The 20601-nt window shown below is 46.5% G+C and overlaps 1 protein-coding gene across 3 annotated transcripts in view; it reads right to left on the bottom strand.

Annotated features, from left to right (window-relative positions):
- The window catches only part of LOC110518749 (G protein-coupled receptor kinase 6), a 75261-nt gene that overhangs the window by 41385 nt on the left and 13275 nt on the right, over positions 1 to 20601 (bottom strand). For 2 of the 3 annotated variants that reach the window (XM_036934290.1, XM_036934289.1), the window contains exon 2: positions 2533 to 2628. The exons of the other annotated variant lie outside the window; for it this stretch is intronic. In XM_036934290.1, coding sequence (XP_036790185.1) covers positions 2533 to 2628 — 96 coding nt within the window. The remainder of the gene's footprint in view (positions 1 to 2532; positions 2629 to 20601) is intronic. 3 annotated transcript variants of the gene reach the window in all.

Below are 20601 nucleotides of genomic sequence, written 5' to 3'. Positions count from 1 at the left end.
CTGTTAGCTCTGGCTGTTAGCTCTGGCCGTTAGCTCTGGCTGTTAGCTCTGGCTGTTAGCTCTGGCTGTTAGCTCTGGCTGTTAGCTCTGGCCGTTAGCTCTGGCCGTTAGCTCTGGCCGTTAGCTCTGGCCGTTAGCTATCAAAGGAAAGTTAGCCTATAAAAGCTGGAAGCTACCGCTATCTTCTAGCATTGTCAAGTTATTCTAGCCTGTATGGACATTGTTTTGCGAACAGTAATTAACACTTCCAACATTTCCACAAGTGTGTAAATGGGACATGGTCTGCGCTGATAGACTTGATCCTCTCTCCAATCAGCAGACGACGTGAGACACATTTGACAGAAATACCGAAAGTTTAAACATTTAAAAAAAAAAATAATTATAGTACTGAACCGTTACTCATGTTCTGGTATCCAAAAAGCTGAGAAGTTTCGGAATACTGAGTAACACTGACACACACACACACTTCCTGTCCCCACCCTGTGACTGTGGCGAGAAACAGGAAGGAAGTCCACTTCCTCTCTGACAGACACACCCCAATGACACACACACAAACACACAGTCTTGTACGACTAACCTTGTGGGGACACGTCATTCAGTCACGTTCCAAATCCTATTATGCCCCTAAACTCTAACCTTCACCTCCTAGAAATAGAATCTGACCTTGTGAGGACCTCTGGTATAGTTAAATAAGTCTACACACACACACACACACACACACACACACACACACACAGTTAAATAGGTCTACACACACTCTCTCAATGTAGACTGGTGTAGAATCTGCCACAAGGCCACATGGAAGGTTGAAGGAATGTTGGAGCAATTTATAGTTACAGACTGATTAACAGTCCTCTCTCTCTCACACACACACACACACACACACACACACACACAGTATCGTCATACCACTGGCTTATACCACTAACAGTCAGTACCACTGTGATACCACTAACAGTCAGTACCACTGTGATACCACTAACAGTCAGTACCACTGTGATCCCACTAACAGTCAGTACCACTGTGATACCACTAACAGTCAGTACCACTGTGATCCCACTAACAGTCAGTACCACTGTGATACCACTAACAGTCAGTACCACTGTGGTACCACTAACAGTCAGTACCACTGTGATACCACTAACAGTCAGTACCACTGTGATACCACTAACAGTCAGTACCACTGTGATACCACTAACAGTCAGTACCACTGTGGTACCACTAACAGTCAGTACCACTGTGATACCACTAACAGTCAGTACCACTGTGGTACCACTAACAGTCAGTACCACTGTGATCCCACTAACAGTCAGTACCACTGTGATACCACTAACAGTCAGTACCACTGTGATCCCACTAACAGTCAGTACCACTGTGATCCCACTAACAGTCAGTACCACTGTGATACCACTAACAGTCAGTACCACTGTGATATCACTAACAGTCAGTACCACTGTGATCCCACTAACAGTCAGTACCACTGTGATCCCACTAACAGTCAGTACCACTGTGGTACCACTAACAGTCAGTACCACTGTGATACCACTAACAGTCAGTACCACTGTGATCCCACTAACAGTCAGTACCACTGTGGTACCACTAACAGTCAGTACCACTGTGATACCACTAACAGTCAGTACCACTGTGGTACCACTAACAGTCAGTACCACTGTGATCCCACTAACAGTCAGTACCACTGTGATCCCACTAACAGTCAGTACCACTGTGATACCACTAACAGTCAGTACCACACAGTGTTGTGATACCACTAACAGCCAGTAACACACAGTGCTGTGGTACCACTAACAGTCAGTACCACTGTGGTACCACTAACAGTCAGTACCACTGTGATACCACAAACAGTCAGTACCACTGTGGTACCACTAACAGTCAGTACCACTGTAATACCACTAACAGTCAGTACCACTGTGATACCACTAACAGTCAGTACCACTGTGATCCCACTAACAGTCAGTACCACTGTGATACCACTAACAGTCAGTACCACTGTGATACCACTAACAGTCAGTACCACTGTGATACCACTAACAGTCAGTACCACTGTGATCCCACTAACAGTCAGTACCACTGTGATCCCACTAACAGTCAGTACCACTGTGATACCACTAACAGTCAGTACCACTGTGGTACCACTAACAGTCAGTACCACTGTGATACCACTAACAGTCAGTACCACTGTGGTACCACTAACAGTCAGTACCACTGTGATACCACTAACAGTCAGTACCACTGTGATACCACTAACAGTCAGTACCACTGTGGTACTACTAACAGTCAGTACCACTGTGGTACCACTAACAGTCAGTACCACTGTGGTACCACTAACAGTCAGTACCACTGTGATCCCACTAACAGTCAGTACCACTGTGATACCACTAACAGTCAGTACCACTGTGATCCCACTAACAGTCAGTACCACTGTGGTACCACTAACAGTCAGTACCACTGTGATACCACTAACAGTCAGTACCACTGTGATACCACTAACAGTCAGTACCACTGTGATCCTACCGATGGTGCGGCGTAGCTCTTCACACAGACTGATGTGGGGAAGTTTCAACATCTCCTTCCATTTCTTACTGCGCCCATTCCTCTTCCCTCCTCCACCTAGACACACAGGGAGGGAGGGAGGGAGCGAGAGAGAGAGAGAGAGAGAGAGAGAGAGAGAGAGAGAGAGAGAGAGAGAGAGAGGGGGAGAGAGAGAGAGGAGGGGAGAGAGAGAGAGAGGAGGGGAGAGAGAGAGAGAGAGAGAGAGAGAGGAGGGGAGAGAGAGAGGAGGGGAGAGAGAGAGGAGGGGAGAGAGAGAGAGAGAGAGGGGAGGGGAGAGAGAGAGAGAGAGAGAGAGAGAGAGAGGAGGGGAGAGAGGAGGGGAGAGAGAGAGAGAGAGAGAGGAGGGGAGAGAGAGAGAGACAGAGAGAGAGAGAGAGAGAGAGAGAGAGGGGAGAGAGAGGAGGAGAGAGGGAGAGAGAGGAGGAGAGAGGGAGAGAGAGGAGGAGAGAGGGAGAGAGAGGAGGGGAGAGAGAGGAGGAGAGAGAGGAGGAGAGAGGGAGAGAGAGACAGAGAGAGGGGAGAGAGAGAAGGGGAGAGAGAGAGGAGGGGAGAGAGAGAGGAGGGGAGAGAGAGAGGAGGGGAGAGAGAGAGAGGATGGGAGAGGAGGGGAGAGAGGGAGAGAGAGGAGGGGAGAGAGGGAGAGGGAGAGGGAGAGAGAGAGAGAGAGAGAGAGAGAGAGGGAGAGAGAGAGGGAGAGAGAGAGGGGGAGAGGGAGAGAGAGAGAGGGAGAGAGAAAGAAAGAAAACAGAGGTTAACTTACATTAGAGACATTTCCCACACATCTCATATCAGAAACACAACAATATTTTAATCCAACATTATTTCAACATCCACAACAACATCTAGCTGGCCCTTAGACTAACAGGACAATCACAGGATATAAACAACAACAACACAACAACAACAACATCTAGCTGGCCCTTACAGACTGACAGGACAATCACAGGATATAAACAACAACAACATCTAGCTGGCCCTTACAGACTGACAGGATAATCACAGGATATAAACAACAACAACAACAACATCTAGCTGGCCCTTAGACTGACAGGACAATCACAGGATATAAACAACAACAACAACAACATCTAGCTGGCCCTTACAGACTGACAGGACAATCACAGGATATAAACAACAACAACATCTAGCTGACCCTTACAGACTGACAGGACAATCACAGGATATAAACAACAACAACAACATCTAGCTGGCCCTTATATACTGACAGGACAATCACAGGATATAAACAACAACAACAACATCTAGCTGGCCCTTACAGACTGACAGGACAATCACAGGATATAAACAACAACAACATCTAGCTGGCCCTTAGACTGACAGGACAATCACAGGATATAAACAACAACAACAACATCTAGCTGGCCCTTATATACTGACAGGACAATCACAGGATATAAACAACAACAACAACATCTAGCTGGCCCTTCCAGACTGACAGGACAATCACAGGATATAAACAACAACAACAACATCTAGCTGGCCCTTACAGACTGACAGGACAATCACAGGATATAAACAACAACAACAACATCTAGCTGGCCCTTACATACTGACAGGACAATCACAGGATATAAACAACAACAACAACATCTAGCTGGCCCTTACAGACTGACAGGACAATCACAGGATATAAACAACAACAACAACATCTAGCTGGCCCTTACAGACTGACAGGACAATCACAGGATATAAACAACAACAACAACATCTAGCTGGCCCTTACATACTGACAGGACAATCACAGGATATAAACAACAACATCTAGCTGGCCCTTAGACTGACAGGACAATCACAGGATATAAACAACAACAACATCTAGCTGGCCCTTAGACTGACAGGACAATCACAGGATATAAACAACAACAACAACATCTAGCTGGCCCTTACAGACTGACAGGACAATCACAGGATATAAACAACAACAACAACATCTAGCTGGCCCTTACAGACTGACAGGACAATCACAGGATATAAACAACAACAACAACAACATCTAGCTGGCCCTTACATACTGACAGGACAATCACAGGATATAAACAACAACAACAACAACATCTAGCTGGCCCTTACATACTGACAGGACAATCACAGGATATAAACAACAACAACAACAACATCTAGCTGACCCTTACATACTGACAGGACAATCACAGGATATAAACAACAACAACAACAACATCTAGCTGGCCCTTACATACTGACAGGACAATCACAGGATATAAACAACAACAACATCTAGCTGGCCCTTACAGACTGACAGGACAATCACAGGATATAAACAACAACAACATCTAGCTGGCCCTTACAGACTGACAGGATAATCACAGGATATAAACAACAACAACATCTAGCTGGCCCTTACAGACTGACAGGACAATCACAGGATATAAACAACAACAACATCTAGCTGGCCCTTACAGACTGACAGGACAATCACAGGATATAAACAACAACAACATCTAGCTGGCCCTTACAGACTGACAGGACAATCACAGGATATAAACAACAACAACAACATCTAGCCGGCCCTTACAGACTGACAGGACAATCACAGGATATAAACAACAACAACAACATCTAGCTGGCCCTTACATACTGACAGGACAATCACAGGATATAAACAACAACAACAACATCTAGCCGGCCCTTACAGACTGACAGGACAATCACAGGATATAAACAACAACAACAACATCTAGCTGGCTACTATAAACCACAACTCAGTGTCTGTGTGTACAGCTGGCTATTCTCATCACACACACACACACACACACACACACACACACACACACACACACGCTGAAAGGATAGTGGGTCACAAAGACGGTCCGTGAAACGACCCTAAAGTGTTCCAAGAAAAACACACGTCTTATTTAAGGGTCTTTTATTTGACCTTTCACCCTCTGGTGGAGGACAACGACCCCCTCAGGGGGACTAGGAGGGTCAGGGGTTAGAGGTCAACAGCAGTGGTGTAAAATATTTATCTGTACTTTACTATTTATGGCAACGTTTACTTCACTACATTCCTGAAAGAAGATAATGTACTTTCTACGTCGTACATTTTCCCTGACACTCAAAAGTACTCGTTACATTTTGACAGGAAAACGGTCCAATTCCCACACATATCAAGAGAACATCCCTCGTCCTCCCTACTCTCTCCGATCTGGAGGACTCACTAAACAGAGAACATCCCTGGTCATCCTTACTGCCTCTGATCTGGAGGACTCACTAAACAGAGAGAGAACATCCCTAATGCCTCTGATCTGGAGGTCTCACTAAACAGAGAACATCCCTCGTCCTCCCAACTGCCTCTGATCTGGAGGACTCACTAAACAGAGAACATCCCTAATGCCTCTGATCTGGAGGTCTCACTAAACAGAGAACATCCCTCGTCCTCCCTACTGCCTCTGATCTGGAGGACTCACTAAACAGAGAACATCCCTACTGCCTCTGATCTGGAGGACTCACTAAACAGAGAACATCCCTCGTCCTCCCTACTGCCTCTGATCTGGAGGTCTCACTAAACAGAGAACATCCCTACTGCCTCTGATCTGGAGGACTCACTAAACAGAGAACATCCCTCGTCCTCCCTACTGCCTCTGATCTGGAGGTCTCACTAAACAGAGAACATCCCTACTGCCTCTGATCTGGAGGACTCACTAAACAGAGAACATCCCTGGTCATCCCTACTGCCTCTGATCTGGTGGACTCACTAAACAGAGAACATCCCTGGTCATCCCTACTGCCTCTGATCTGGAGGACTCACTAAACAGAGAACATCCCTACTGCCTCTGATCTGGAGGACTCACTAAACAGAGAACATCCCTCGTCCTCCCTACTGCCTCTGATCTGGAGGACTCACTAAACAGAGAACATCCCTACTGCCTCTGATCTGGAGGACTCACTAAACAGAGAACATCCCTGGCCATCCCTACTGCCTCTGATCTGGAGGACTCACTAAACAGAGAACATCCCTGGTCATCCCTACTGCCTCTGATCTGGTGGACTCACTAAACAGATAACATCCCTGGTCATCCCTACTGCCTCTGATCTGGAGGACTCACTAAACAGAGAACATCCCTACTGCCTCTGATCTGGTGGACTCACTAAACAGATAACATCCCTGGTCATCCCTACTGCCTCTGATCTGGAGGACTCACTAAACAGAGAACATCCCTACTGCCTCTGATCTGGAGGACTCACTAAACAGAGAACATCCCTGGTCATCCCTACTGCCTCTGATCTGGAGGACTCACTAAACAGAGAACATCCCTGGTCATCCCTACTGCCTCTGATCTGGAGGACTCACTAAACAGAGAACATCCCTGGTCATCCCTACTGCCTCTGATCTGGAGGACTCACTAAACAGAGAACATCCCTGGTCATCCCTACTGCCTCTGATCTGGAGGACTCACTAAACAGAGAACATCCCTACTGCCTCTGATCTGGAGGACTCACTAAACAGAGAACATCCCTACTGCCTCTGATCTGGAGGACTCACTAAACAGAGAACATCCCTACTGCCTCTGATCTGGAGGACTCACTAAACAGAGAACATCCCTACTGCCTCTGATCTGGAGGACTCACTAAACAGAGAACATCCCTACTGCCTCTGATCTGGAGGACTCACTAAACAGAGAACATCCCTACTGCCTCTGATCTGGAGGACTCGCTAAACACTAATGCTTAGTTTGTAAATGATGTCTGAGTGTTGGAATGTGCCCCTGGATATCAGTCCCCCCCACAATAAAATAAAATGTTGCCGTCTGGTTCGCTTAATATAAGGAATTTGAAATCAATTATACTTTTACTGTTGATACATAAGTACATTTTAAACCAAATACTTTTAGACTTTTACTGAAGTAATATTTTTCTGGCTGACTTTCACTTTTGTCATTTTATATTAAGGTATCTTCACTTTTACTCAAGTATGACAATTGGGTACTTTTTCCACCACTCAGACTGGTGGTTCTCCTATGACCCCTTCAGGGGTTCTAGTAAGGTCAGGGGTTAGAGGTCATCAGACTGGTGGTTCTCCTATGACCCCTTCAGGGATACTAGTAAGGTCAAGGGTCAGAGGTCATCAGACTGGTGGTTCTACCAGAAGAGGTGGAGAGCTGAACCCCAAAACACACGCAGCCGAGGGACCCCTGCGGAGGGATATCTTCTACAGGGACCGAGGGACCCCTGCGGAGGGATATCTTCTACAGGGACCCCTGCGGAGGGATACCTTCTACAGGGACTGAGGGACCCCTGCGGAGGGATATCTTCTACAGGGACCGAGGGACCCCTGCGGAGGGATATCTTCTACAGGGACCGAGGGACCCCTGCGGAGGGATATCTTCTACAGGGACCGAGGGACCCCTGCGGAGGGATATCTTCTACAGGGACCGAGGGACCCCTGCGGAGGGATATCTTCTACGGGACCGAGGGACCCCTGCGGAGGGATATCTCTACAGGGACCGAGGGACCCCTGCGGAGGGATATCCTACAACATACACACTGTTTTCCCTCTGGAGGACAGCATCTCATATAGAGGACAACATCTCATATAGAGGACAGCATCTCATATACACCAGTCCAGGAGAGACAGAAGAGGGAGAAGAGGGAGGAGAGGAGAGGAGAGGAGAGGGAGAAGAGGAGAGAAGAGGAGAGGAGAGGGAGGAGAGGGAGGAGAGGATGAGGAGAGGGCGGAGAGGGAGAAGAGGGAGAAGAGGGAGAAGAGGGAGAAGAGGGAGAAGAGGGGGGAGAGAGAGAAGAGGGGGGAGAGAGAGAAGAGGGGGGAGAGGGAGAAGAGGGAGGAGAGGGAGAAGAGGAGAGAAGAAGAGAGGGAGGAGAGGGAGGAGAGGGGGAGGAGAGGGAGGAGAGAGAGGAGAGGAGAGAGAGAAGAGGGAGGAGAGGGAGAAGAGGGAGGAGATGAAGGAGAGGAGAGAGAGAAGAGGGAGAAGATGAAGGAGAGGAGAGAGAGAAGAGGGAGAAGAGGGAGAAGAGGGAGGAGATGAAGGAGAGAAAGTGAGAAGGGGAAAATGAAGAAGGGTAGAGACCCTTCCTGGAATGAAGCACAGCGCTGGTCTGTTCCATTCCTGACAAGAGGCTGACCTGGTATAAATGACCTTTTTAAAGAGAACATTGTCTGTTCCCAGTGAGTAGGTACCCAAATAATGTTTGCATTTAAACCTCAGGTTTGGGATTTTGTCTGTGTATTTTCAACAGTGTGCAGGTCTCCATCATTTCCTGGTTCGAGAAAGACAGTTACAGGCCCTATTCTAGATACAGGCCCTATTCTAGATACAGGCCCTATTCTAGATACAGGCCCAATTCTAGATACAGGCCCTATTCTAGATACAGGCCCTATTCTAGATACAGGCCCTATTCTAGTACTATGTCACTTATGACATCGCCAGACTAAATGTCTTCCACATTTCAAAGCGGCCTTTTATTGTCCCCCAGCACAAGGCGCACCTGTGTAATGATCATGCTGTTTAATCAGATGCTTGATATGCCACACCTGTCAGATGGATGGATTATCTTGGCAAAGGAGAAATGCTCACTAACAGGGATGAAAACACATTTTTGCACAGAATTTGAGAGAAAATAAGCTTTTTGTGCGTATGGAACATTTCTGGGATGTTTTATTTCAGCTCATGAAACATGGGACCAACACTTTACATGTTGCGTTTATACTTTTGTTCAGTATAAATGGAATTCGGTCAGAGAGACACACTCCTCTCTCTCTTTGCCTCCCTGTCAAAACCCATTGGAGGTGGTCAGATGGCCTCAATAACTTCACTAATAAAACACAATTATTCACTGATGATCCTTCAAATCATTTGATCATCCCGTCAGAGAGTTAATATAAACTAAGTTGTTTTAAAACATCTTTTAATACAATTTATTTCCCTAGAGATTTAGCATAACTATTAGCATAATATCTCATGTTATTCACATCAGACATGATATTGATCCTGTTGTTATTATCAGACATGATATTGATCCTGTTGTTATTATCAGACATGATATTGATCCTGTTGTTATTATCAGACATGATATTGATCCTGTTGTTATTATCAGACATGATATTGATCCTGTTGTTATTATCAGACATGATATTGATCCTGTTGTTATTCACTAGAGTCCTATTGAATCTGGTCTAAAGTAGTGCACTAGAGTCCTATTGAATCTGGTCTAAAGTAGTGCACTAGAGTCCTATTGAACCTGGTCTAAAGTAGTGCACTAGAGTCCTATTGAACCTGGTCTAAAGTAGTGCACTAGAGTCCTATTGAATCTGGTCTAAAGTAGTGCACTAGAGTCCTATTGAATCTGGTCTAAAGTAGTGCACTAGAGTCCTATTGAATCTGGTCTAAAGTAGTGCACTAGAGTCCTATTGAACCTGGTCTAAAGTAGTGCATTAGAGTCCTATTGAACCTGGTCTAAAGTAGTGCACTAGAGTCCTATTGAACCTGGTCTAAAGTAGTGCACTAGAGTCCTATTGAACCTGGTCTAAAGTAGTGCACTAGAGTCCTATTGAACCTGGTCTAAAGTAGTGCACTAGAGTCCTATTGAACCTGGTCTAAAGTAGTGCACTAGAGTCCTATTGAACCTGGTCTAAAGTAGTGCACTAGAGTCCAATTGAACCTGGTCTAAAGTAGTGCACTAGAGTCCTATTGAACCTGGTCTAAAGTAGTGCACTAGAGTCCTATTGAATCTGGTCTAAAGTAGTGCACTAGAGTCCTATTGAATCTGGTCTAAAGTAGTGCACTAGAGTCCTATGGGCCCCTGGTCTAAAGTAGTGCACTAGAGTCCTATAGAATCTGTTCTAAAGTAGTGCACTAGAGTCCTATTGAACCTGGTCTAAAGTAGTGCACTATAGTCCTATTGAACCTGGTCTAAAGTAGTGCACTAGAGTCCTATTGAATCTGGTCTAAAGTAGTGCACTAGAGTCCTATTGAACCTGGTCTAAAGTAGTGCACTAGAGTCCTATTGAATCTGGTCTAAAGTAGTGCACTAGAGTCCTATTGAACCTGGTCTAACGTAGTGCACTAGAGTCCTATTGAACCTGGTCTAAAGTAGTGCACTAGAGTCCTATTGAATCTGGTCTAAAGTAGTGCACTAGAGTCCTATAGAATCTGGTCTAAAGTAGTGCACTAGAGTCCTATTGAACCTGGTCTAAAGTAGTGCACTAGAGTCCTATTGAATCTGGTCTAAAGTAGTGCACTAGAGTCCTATTGAACCTGGTCTAAAGTAGTGCACTAGAGTCCTATTGAATCTGGTCTAAAGTAGTGCACTAGAGTCCTATTGAATCTGGTCTAAAGTAGTGCACTAGAGTCCTATTGAACCTGGTCTAAAGTAGTGCACTAGAGTCCTATTGAACCTGGTCTAAAGTAGTGCACTAGAGTCCTATTGAACCTGGTCTAAAGTAGTGCACTAGAGTCCTATTGAATCTGGTCTAAAGTAGTGCACTATAGTCCAATTGAACCTGGTCTAAAGTAGTGCACTAGAGTCCTATTGAACCTGGTCTAAAGTAGTGCACTAGAGTCCTATTGAACCTGGTCTAAAGTAGTGCACTAGAGTCCTATTGGACCTGGTCTAAAGTAGTGCACTAGAGTCCTATTGAACCTGGTCTAAAGTAGTGCATTAGAGTCCTATTGAACCTGGTCTAAAGTAGTGCACTAGAGTCCTATTGAACCTGGTCTAAAGTAGTGCACTAGAGTCCTATTGAACCTGGTCTAAAGTAGTGCACTAGAGTCCTATTGAACCTGGTCTAAAGTAGTGCACTAGAGTCCTATTGAACCTGGTCTAAAGTAGTGCACTAGAGTCCTATTGAACCTGGTCTAAAGTGCACCTAGTTAAATAAACCATGCTAGAGAAAAAAAACTGCCTGGTCACGGGGTGCAGAAAGACACTCAGCCTTATTAAAACACTGATCTTAGACCCGTCTAGTCACGGGGTGCAGAAAGACACTCAGCCTTATTTAAACACTGATCTTAGACCTGTCTAGTCACGGGGTGCAGAAAGACACTCAGCCTTATTAAAACACTGATCTTAGACCCGTCTAGTCACGGGGTGCAGAAAGACACTCAGCCTTATTTAAACACTGATCTTAGACCTGTCTAGTCACGGGGTGCAGAAAGACACTCAGCCTTATTAAAACACTGATCTTAGACCTGTCTGGTCACGGGGTGCAGAAAGACACTCAGCCTTATTTAAACACTGATCTTAGACCTGTCTGGTCACGGGGTGCAGAAAGACACTCAGCCTTATTAAAACACTGATCTTAGACCTGTCTAGTCACGGGGTGCAGAAAGACACTCAGCCTTATTAAAACACTGATCTTAGACCCGTCTAGTCACGGGGTGCAGAAAGACACTCAGCCTTATTTAAACACTGATCTTAGACCTGTCTAGTCACGGGGTGCAGAAAGACACTCAGCCTTATTAAAACACTGATCTTAGACCTGTCTAGTCACGGGGTGCAGAAAGACACTCAGCCTTATTAAAACACTGATCTTAGACCTGTCTAGTCACGGGGTGCAGAAAGACACTCAGCCTTATTAAAACACTGATCTTAGACCTGTCTAGTCACGGGGTGCAGAAAGACACTCAGCCTTATTAAAACACTGATCTTAGACCTGTCTGGTCACGGGGTGCAGAAAGACACTCAGCCTTATTAAAACACTGATCTTAGACCTGTCTGGTCACGGGGTGCAGAAAGACACTCAGCCTTATTTAAACACTGATCTTAGACCTGTCTAGTCACGGGGTGCAGAAAGACACTCAGCCTTATTAAAACACTGATCTTAGACCTGTCTGGTCACGGGGTGCAGAAAGACACTCAGCCTTATTTAAACACTGATCTTAGACCTGTCTAGTCACGGGGTGCAGAAAGACAATATTTTCAGTCGTTGAGTTTGACAGAACAGACGGCGAGAAACGTCTCTCATAATTAAGATCCTGTGGTCTCCAGAGGAAAGAGAGAAAGAGAGACAGAGACAGAGATAGAGACAGAGAGAGAGAGAGAGAGAGAAGTCAGCATGTCACAGTACAGTCCACCCACATCTGTTGTATTTGGCGCATGTAGCCTAGTGGTTAGAGCGTTGGACTAGTAACCGGAAGGTTGCAAGTTCAAATCCCCCGAGCTGACAAGGTACAAATCTGTCGTTATGCCCCTGAACAGGCAGTTAACCCACTGTTCCTAGGCCGTCATTGAAAATAAACATTTGTTTTTAACTGACTTGCCTAGTTAAATAAAGGTTAAAAAATAAATTTATGCCATTTTCCAACTGTTAATGACTTAGTGGTGGGAGAGTCGACTCCAAAATAATTGATTCCTCCTCTCCTTGCACATTGACTCACAGAGTCAACTCCAAAATAATTGATTCCTCTACTCCTTGCACATTGACTCACAGAGTCGACTCCCAAAATAATTGATTCCTCCACTCCTTGCACGTTGACTCACAGAGTCGACTCCAAAATAATTGATTCCTCCACTCCTTGCACATTGACTCACAGAGTCGACTCCAAAATAATTGATTCCTCCACTCCTTGCACATTGACTCACAGAGTCGACTCCAAAATAATTGATTCCTCCACTCCTTGCACATTGACTCAGTGTCGACTCCCATTTCTGACGGGGGGCAAGATTCGATTCAGCTAAGAATCGACTCCTAAGATTCAGTGTTGCTGGAACGGAGGCGATTGATTAGTTGGCATACTTCTGAGCACACAAGACACAAGCATATTTAGAGGGACGGAGAGAGGGAGGGGGGGGGGGCGGAGAGAGGGAGGGGGGGACGGAGAGAGGGAGGGCCCCTTCAGGGGTTCTAGTAAGGTCAGGGGTTAGAGGTCATCAGACTGGTGGTTCTCCTATGACCCCTTCAGGGATACTAGTAAGGTCAAGGGTCAGAGGTCATCAGACTGGTGGTTCTACCAGAAGAGGTGGAGAGCTGAACCCCAAAACACACGCAGCCGAGGGACCCCTGCGGAGGGATATCTTCTACAGGGACCGAGGGACCCCTGCGGAGGGATATCTTCTACAGGGACCCCTGCGGAGGGATACCTTCTACAGGGACTGAGGGACCCCTGCGGAGGGATATCTTCTACAGGGACCGAGGGACCCCTGCGGAGGGATATCTTCTACAGGGACCGAGGGACCCCTGCGGAGGGATATCTTCTACAGGGACCGAGGGACCCCTGCGGAGGGATATCTTCTACAGGGACCGAGGGACCCCTGCGGAGGGATATCTTCTACGGGACCGAGGGACCCCTGCGGAGGGATATCTCTACAGGGACCGAGGGACCCCTGCGGAGGGATATCCTACAACATACACACTGTTTTCCCTCTGGAGGACAGCATCTCATATAGAGGACAACATCTCATATAGAGGACAGCATCTCATATACACCAGTCCAGGAGAGACAGAAGAGGGAGAAGAGGGAGGAGAGGAGAGGAGAGGAGAGGGAGAAGAGGAGAGAAGAGGAGAGGAGAGGGAGGAGAGGGAGGAGAGGATGAGGAGAGGGCGGAGAGGGAGAAGAGGGAGAAGAGGGAGAAGAGGGAGAAGAGGGAGAAGAGGGGGGAGAGAGAGAAGAGGGGGGAGAGAGAGAAGAGGGGGGAGAGGGAGAAGAGGGAGGAGAGGGAGAAGAGGAGAGAAGAAGAGAGGGAGGAGAGGGAGGAGAGGGGGAGGAGAGGGAGGAGAGAGAGGAGAGGAGAGAGAGAAGAGGGAGGAGAGGGAGAAGAGGGAGGAGATGAAGGAGAGGAGAGAGAGAAGAGGGAGAAGATGAAGGAGAGGAGAGAGAGAAGAGGGAGAAGAGGGAGAAGAGGGAGGAGATGAAGGAGAGAAAGTGAGAAGGGGAAAATGAAGAAGGGTAGAGACCCTTCCTGGAATGAAGCACAGCGCTGGTCTGTTCCATTCCTGACAAGAGGCTGACCTGGTATAAATGACCTTTTTAAAGAGAACATTGTCTGTTCCCAGTGAGTAGGTACCCAAATAATGTTTGCATTTAAACCTCAGGTTTGGGATTTTGTCTGTGTATTTTCAACAGTGTGCAGGTCTCCATCATTTCCTGGTTCGAGAAAGACAGTTACAGGCCCTATTCTAGATACAGGCCCTATTCTAGATACAGGCCCTATTCTAGATACAGGCCCAATTCTAGATACAGGCCCTATTCTAGATACAGGCCCTATTCTAGATACAGGCCCTATTCTAGTACTATGTCACTTATGACATCGCCAGACTAAATGTCTTCCACATTTCAAAGCGGCCTTTTATTGTCCCCCAGCACAAGGCGCACCTGTGTAATGATCATGCTGTTTAATCAGATGCTTGATATGCCACACCTGTCAGATGGATGGATTATCTTGGCAAAGGAGAAATGCTCACTAACAGGGATGTAAACACATTTTTGCACAGAATTTGAGAGAAAATAAGCTTTTTGTGCGTATGGAACATTTCTGGGATGTTTTATTTCAGCTCATGAAACATGGGACCAACACTTTACATGTTGCGTTTATACTTTTGTTCAGTATAAATGGAATTCGGTCAGAGAGACACACTCCTCTCTCTCTTTGCCTCCCTGTCAAAACCCATTGGAGGTGGTCAGATGGCCTCAATAACTTCACTAATAAAACACAATTATTCACTGATGATCCTTCAAATCATTTGATCATCCCGTCAGAGAGTTAATATAAACTAAGTTGTTTTAAAACATCTTTTAATACAATTTATTTCCCTAGAGATTTAGCATAACTATTAGCATAATATCTCATGTTATTCACATCAGACATGATATTGATCCTGTTGTTATTATCAGACATGATATTGATCCTGTTGTTATTATCAGACATGATATTGATCCTGTTGTTATTATCAGACATGATATTGATCCTGTTGTTATTATCAGACATGATATTGATCCTGTTGTTATTATCAGACATGATATTGATCCTGTTGTTATTCACTAGAGTCCTATTGAATCTGGTCTAAAGTAGTGCACTAGAGTCCTATTGAATCTGGTCTAAAGTAGTGCACTAGAGTCCTATTGAACCTGGTCTAAAGTAGTGCACTAGAGTCCTATTGAACCTGGTCTAAAGTAGTGCACTAGAGTCCTATTGAATCTGGTCTAAAGTAGTGCACTAGAGTCCTATTGAATCTGGTCTAAAGTAGTGCACTAGAGTCCTATTGAATCTGGTCTAAAGTAGTGCACTAGAGTCCTATTGAACCTGGTCTAAAGTAGTGCATTAGAGTCCTATTGAACCTGGTCTAAAGTAGTGCACTAGAGTCCTATTGAACCTGGTCTAAAGTAGTGCACTAGAGTCCTATTGAACCTGGTCTAAAGTAGTGCACTAGAGTCCTATTGAACCTGGTCTAAAGTAGTGCACTAGAGTCCTATTGAACCTGGTCTAAAGTAGTGCACTAGAGTCCTATTGAACCTGGTCTAAAGTAGTGCACTAGAGTCCAATTGAACCTGGTCTAAAGTAGTGCACTAGAGTCCTATTGAACCTGGTCTAAAGTAGTGCACTAGAGTCCTATTGAATCTGGTCTAAAGTAGTGCACTAGAGTCCTATTGAATCTGGTCTAAAGTAGTGCACTAGAGTCCTATGGGCCCCTGGTCTAAAGTAGTGCACTAGAGTCCTATAGAATCTGTTCTAAAGTAGTGCACTAGAGTCCTATTGAACCTGGTCTAAAGTAGTGCACTATAGTCCTATTGAACCTGGTCTAAAGTAGTGCACTAGAGTCCTATTGAATCTGGTCTAAAGTAGTGCACTAGAGTCCTATTGAACCTGGTCTAAAGTAGTGCACTAGAGTCCTATTGAATCTGGTCTAAAGTAGTGCACTAGAGTCCTATTGAACCTGGTCTAACGTAGTGCACTAGAGTCCTATTGAACCTGGTCTAAAGTAGTGCACTAGAGTCCTATTGAATCTGGTCTAAAGTAGTGCACTAGAGTCCTATAGAATCTGGTCTAAAGTAGTGCACTAGAGTCCTATTGAACCTGGTCTAAAGTAGTGCACTAGAGTCCTATTGAATCTGGTCTAAAGTAGTGCACTAGAGTCCTATTGAACCTGGTCTAAAGTAGTGCACTAGAGTCCTATTGAATCTGGTCTAAAGTAGTGCACTAGAGTCCTATTGAATCTGGTCTAAAGTAGTGCACTAGAGTCCTATTGAACCTGGTCTAAAGTAGTGCACTAGAGTCCTATTGAACCTGGTCTAAAGTAGTGCACTAGAGTCCTATTGAACCTGGTCTAAAGTAGTGCACTAGAGTCCTATTGAATCTGGTCTAAAGTAGTGCACTATAGTCCAATTGAACCTGGTCTAAAGTAGTGCACTAGAGTCCTATTGAACCTGGTCTAAAGTAGTGCACTAGAGTCCTATTGAACCTGGTCTAAAGTAGTGCACTAGAGTCCTATTGGACCTGGTCTAAAGTAGTGCACTAGAGTCCTATTGAACCTGGTCTAAAGTAGTGCATTAGAGTCCTATTGAACCTGGTCTAAAGTAGTGCACTAGAGTCCTATTGAACCTGGTCTAAAGTAGTGCACTAGAGTCCTATTGAACCTGGTCTAAAGTAGTGCACTAGAGTCCTATTGAACCTGGTCTAAAGTAGTGCACTAGAGTCCTATTGAACCTGGTCTAAAGTAGTGCACTAGAGTCCTATTGAACCTGGTCTAAAGTGCACCTAGTTAAATAAACCATGCTAGAGAAAAAAAACTGCCTGGTCACGGGGTGCAGAAAGACACTCAGCCTTATTAAAACACTGATCTTAGACCCGTCTAGTCACGGGGTGCAGAAAGACACTCAGCCTTATTTAAACACTGATCTTAGACCTGTCTAGTCACGGGGTGCAGAAAGACACTCAGCCTTATTAAAACACTGATCTTAGACCCGTCTAGTCACGGGGTGCAGAAAGACACTCAGCCTTATTTAAACACTGATCTTAGACCTGTCTAGTCACGGGGTGCAGAAAGACACTCAGCCTTATTAAAACACTGATCTTAGACCTGTCTGGTCACGGGGTGCAGAAAGACACTCAGCCTTATTTAAACACTGATCTTAGACCTGTCTGGTCACGGGGTGCAGAAAGACACTCAGCCTTATTAAAACACTGATCTTAGACCTGTCTAGTCACGGGGTGCAGAAAGACACTCAGCCTTATTAAAACACTGATCTTAGACCCGTCTAGTCACGGGGTGCAGAAAGACACTCAGCCTTATTTAAACACTGATCTTAGACCTGTCTAGTCACGGGGTGCAGAAAGACACTCAGCCTTATTAAAACACTGATCTTAGACCTGTCTAGTCACGGGGTGCAGAAAGACACTCAGCCTTATTAAAACACTGATCTTAGACCTGTCTGGTCACGGGGTGCAGAAAGACACTCAGCCTTATTAAAACACTGATCTTAGACCTGTCTGGTCACGGGGTGCAGAAAGACACTCAGCCTTATTTAAACACTGATCTTAGACCTGTCTAGTCACGGGGTGCAGAAAGACACTCAGCCTTATTAAAACACTGATCTTAGACCTGTCTGGTCACGGGGTGCAGAAAGACACTCAGCCTTATTTAAACACTGATCTTAGACCTGTCTAGTCACGGGGTGCAGAAAGACAATATTTTCAGTCGTTGAGTTTGACAGAACAGACGGCGAGAAACGTCTCTCATAATTAAGATCCTGTGGTCTCCAGAGGAAAGAGAGAAAGAGAGACAGAGACAGAGATAGAGACAGAGAGAGAGAGAGAGAGAGAAGTCAGCATGTCACAGTACAGTCCACCCACATCTGTTGTATTTGGCGCATGTAGCCTAGTGGTTAGAGCGTTGGACTAGTAACCGGAAGGTTGCAAGTTCAAATCCCCCGAGCTGACAAGGTACAAATCTGTCGTTATGCCCCTGAACAGGCAGTTAACCCACTGTTCCTAGGCCGTCATTGAAAATAAACATTTGTTTTTAACTGACTTGCCTAGTTAAATAAAGGTTAAAAAATAAATTTATGCCATTTTCCAACTGTTAATGACTTAGTGGTGGGAGAGTCGACTCCAAAATAATTGATTCCTCCTCTCCTTGCACATTGACTCACAGAGTCAACTCCAAAATAATTGATTCCTCTACTCCTTGCACATTGACTCACAGAGTCGACTCCCAAAATAATTGATTCCTCCACTCCTTGCACGTTGACTCACAGAGTCGACTCCAAAATAATTGATTCCTCCACTCCTTGCACATTGACTCACAGAGTCGACTCCAAAATAATTGATTCCTCCACTCCTTGCACATTGACTCACAGAGTCGACTCCAAAATAATTGATTCCTCCACTCCTTGCACATTGACTCAGTGTCGACTCCCATTTCTGACGGGGGGCAAGATTCGATTCAGCTAAGAATCGACTCCTAAGATTCAGTGTTGCTGGAACGGAGGCGATTGATTAGTTGGCATACTTCTGAGCACACAAGACACAAGCATATTTAGAGGGACGGAGAGAGGGAGGGGGGGGGGGCGGAGAGAGGGAGGGGGGGACGGAGAGAGGGAGGGGGGGACGGAGAGAGGGAGGGGGGGGAGAGAGGGAGGGGGGGGGACGGAGAGAGGGAGGGGGGGGAGAGAGGGAGGGGGGGGGACGGAGAGAGGGAGGGGGGGACGGAGAGAGGGAGGGGGGGACGGAGAGAGGGAGGGGGGGGGGGGGGAGAGAGGGAGGGGGGGACGGAGAGAGGGAGGGGGGGACGGAGAGAGGGAGGGGGGGACGGAGAGAGGGAGGGGGGGGAGCAATATAGGCAGGTCAGCACCAGACAGACAGAGAACCGTGCACTAGGTCTATCTATCAGTATAGGCAGGTCAGACACCAGACAGACAGACAGAACCGTGCACTAGGTCTATCTATCAGTATAGGCAGGTCACTCACCAGAGACAGACAGACAGACAGAACCGTGCACTAGGTCTATCTATCAGTATAGGCAGGTCAGTCACCAGACACAGACAGAACCGTGCACTAGGTCTATCTATCAGTATAGGCAGGTCAGACACCAGACAGACAGACAGAACCGTGCACTAGGTCTATCTATCAGTATAGGCAGGTCAGTCACCAGACAGACAGAACCGTGCACTAGGTCTATCTATCAGTATAGGCAGGTCAGTCACCAGACAGACAGAACCGTGCACTAGGTCTATCTATCAGTATAGGCAGGTCAGTCACCAGACAGACAGAACCGTGCACTAGGTCTATCTATCAGTATAGGCAGGTCAGTCACCAAACAGACAGAACCGTGCACTAGGTCTATCTATCAGTATAGGCAGGTCAGTCACCAGACAGACAGACCTAGTGTACGGTTCTATCTATCAGTATAGACAGGTCAGACACCAGTCAGACAGAACCGTGCACTAGGTCTATCTATCAGTATAGATCACCAGCTGTATTTCACAACAGAATGCGGTATCTCGCAATTCCTTGTCTTGCAATGTTTCTCAACTTTATTAAAACAGAGGCTATGATATTCTATAGACAACAGAGAAAAGAGAAGAGGGAGGAGCGGGCCAGCCAGGGAGAGAGAGAGAGAGAGAGGAGCGGGCCAGCCAGGGAGAGAGAGAGAGAGAGGAGCGGGCCAGCCAGGGAGAGAGAGAGAGAGAGGAGCGGGCCAGCCAGGGAGAGAGAGAGAGAGAGGAGCGGGCCAGCCAGGGAGAGAGAGAGAGAGAGGAGCGGGCCAGCCAGGGAGAAAGAGAGAGAGAGGAGCGGGCCAGCCAGGGAGAGAGAGAGAGAGAGGAGCGGGCCAGCCAGGGAGAGAGAGAGAGAGAGGAGCGGGCCAGCCAGGGAGAGAGAGAGAGAGAGGAGCGGGCCAGCCAGGGAGAGAGAGAGAGAGAGAGAGGAGCGGGCCAGCCAGGGAGAAAGAGAGAGAGAGAGGAGCGGGCCAGCCAGGGAGAGAGAGAGAGAGAGGAGCGGGCCAGCCAGGGAGAGAGAGAGAGAGAGGAGCGGGCCAGCCAGGGAGAGAGAGAGAGAGAGGAGCGGGCCAGCCAGGGAGAGAGAGAGAGAGAGGAGCGG

Source organism: Oncorhynchus mykiss, chromosome 10 (genome assembly GCF_013265735.2).
Source record: "Oncorhynchus mykiss isolate Arlee chromosome 10, USDA_OmykA_1.1, whole genome shotgun sequence".
NCBI lineage: Eukaryota > Metazoa > Chordata > Actinopteri > Salmoniformes > Salmonidae > Oncorhynchus > Oncorhynchus mykiss.
Note: the sequence above shows the minus strand (reverse complement) of the source record. Positions and strands in the feature narration are given on the sequence as shown.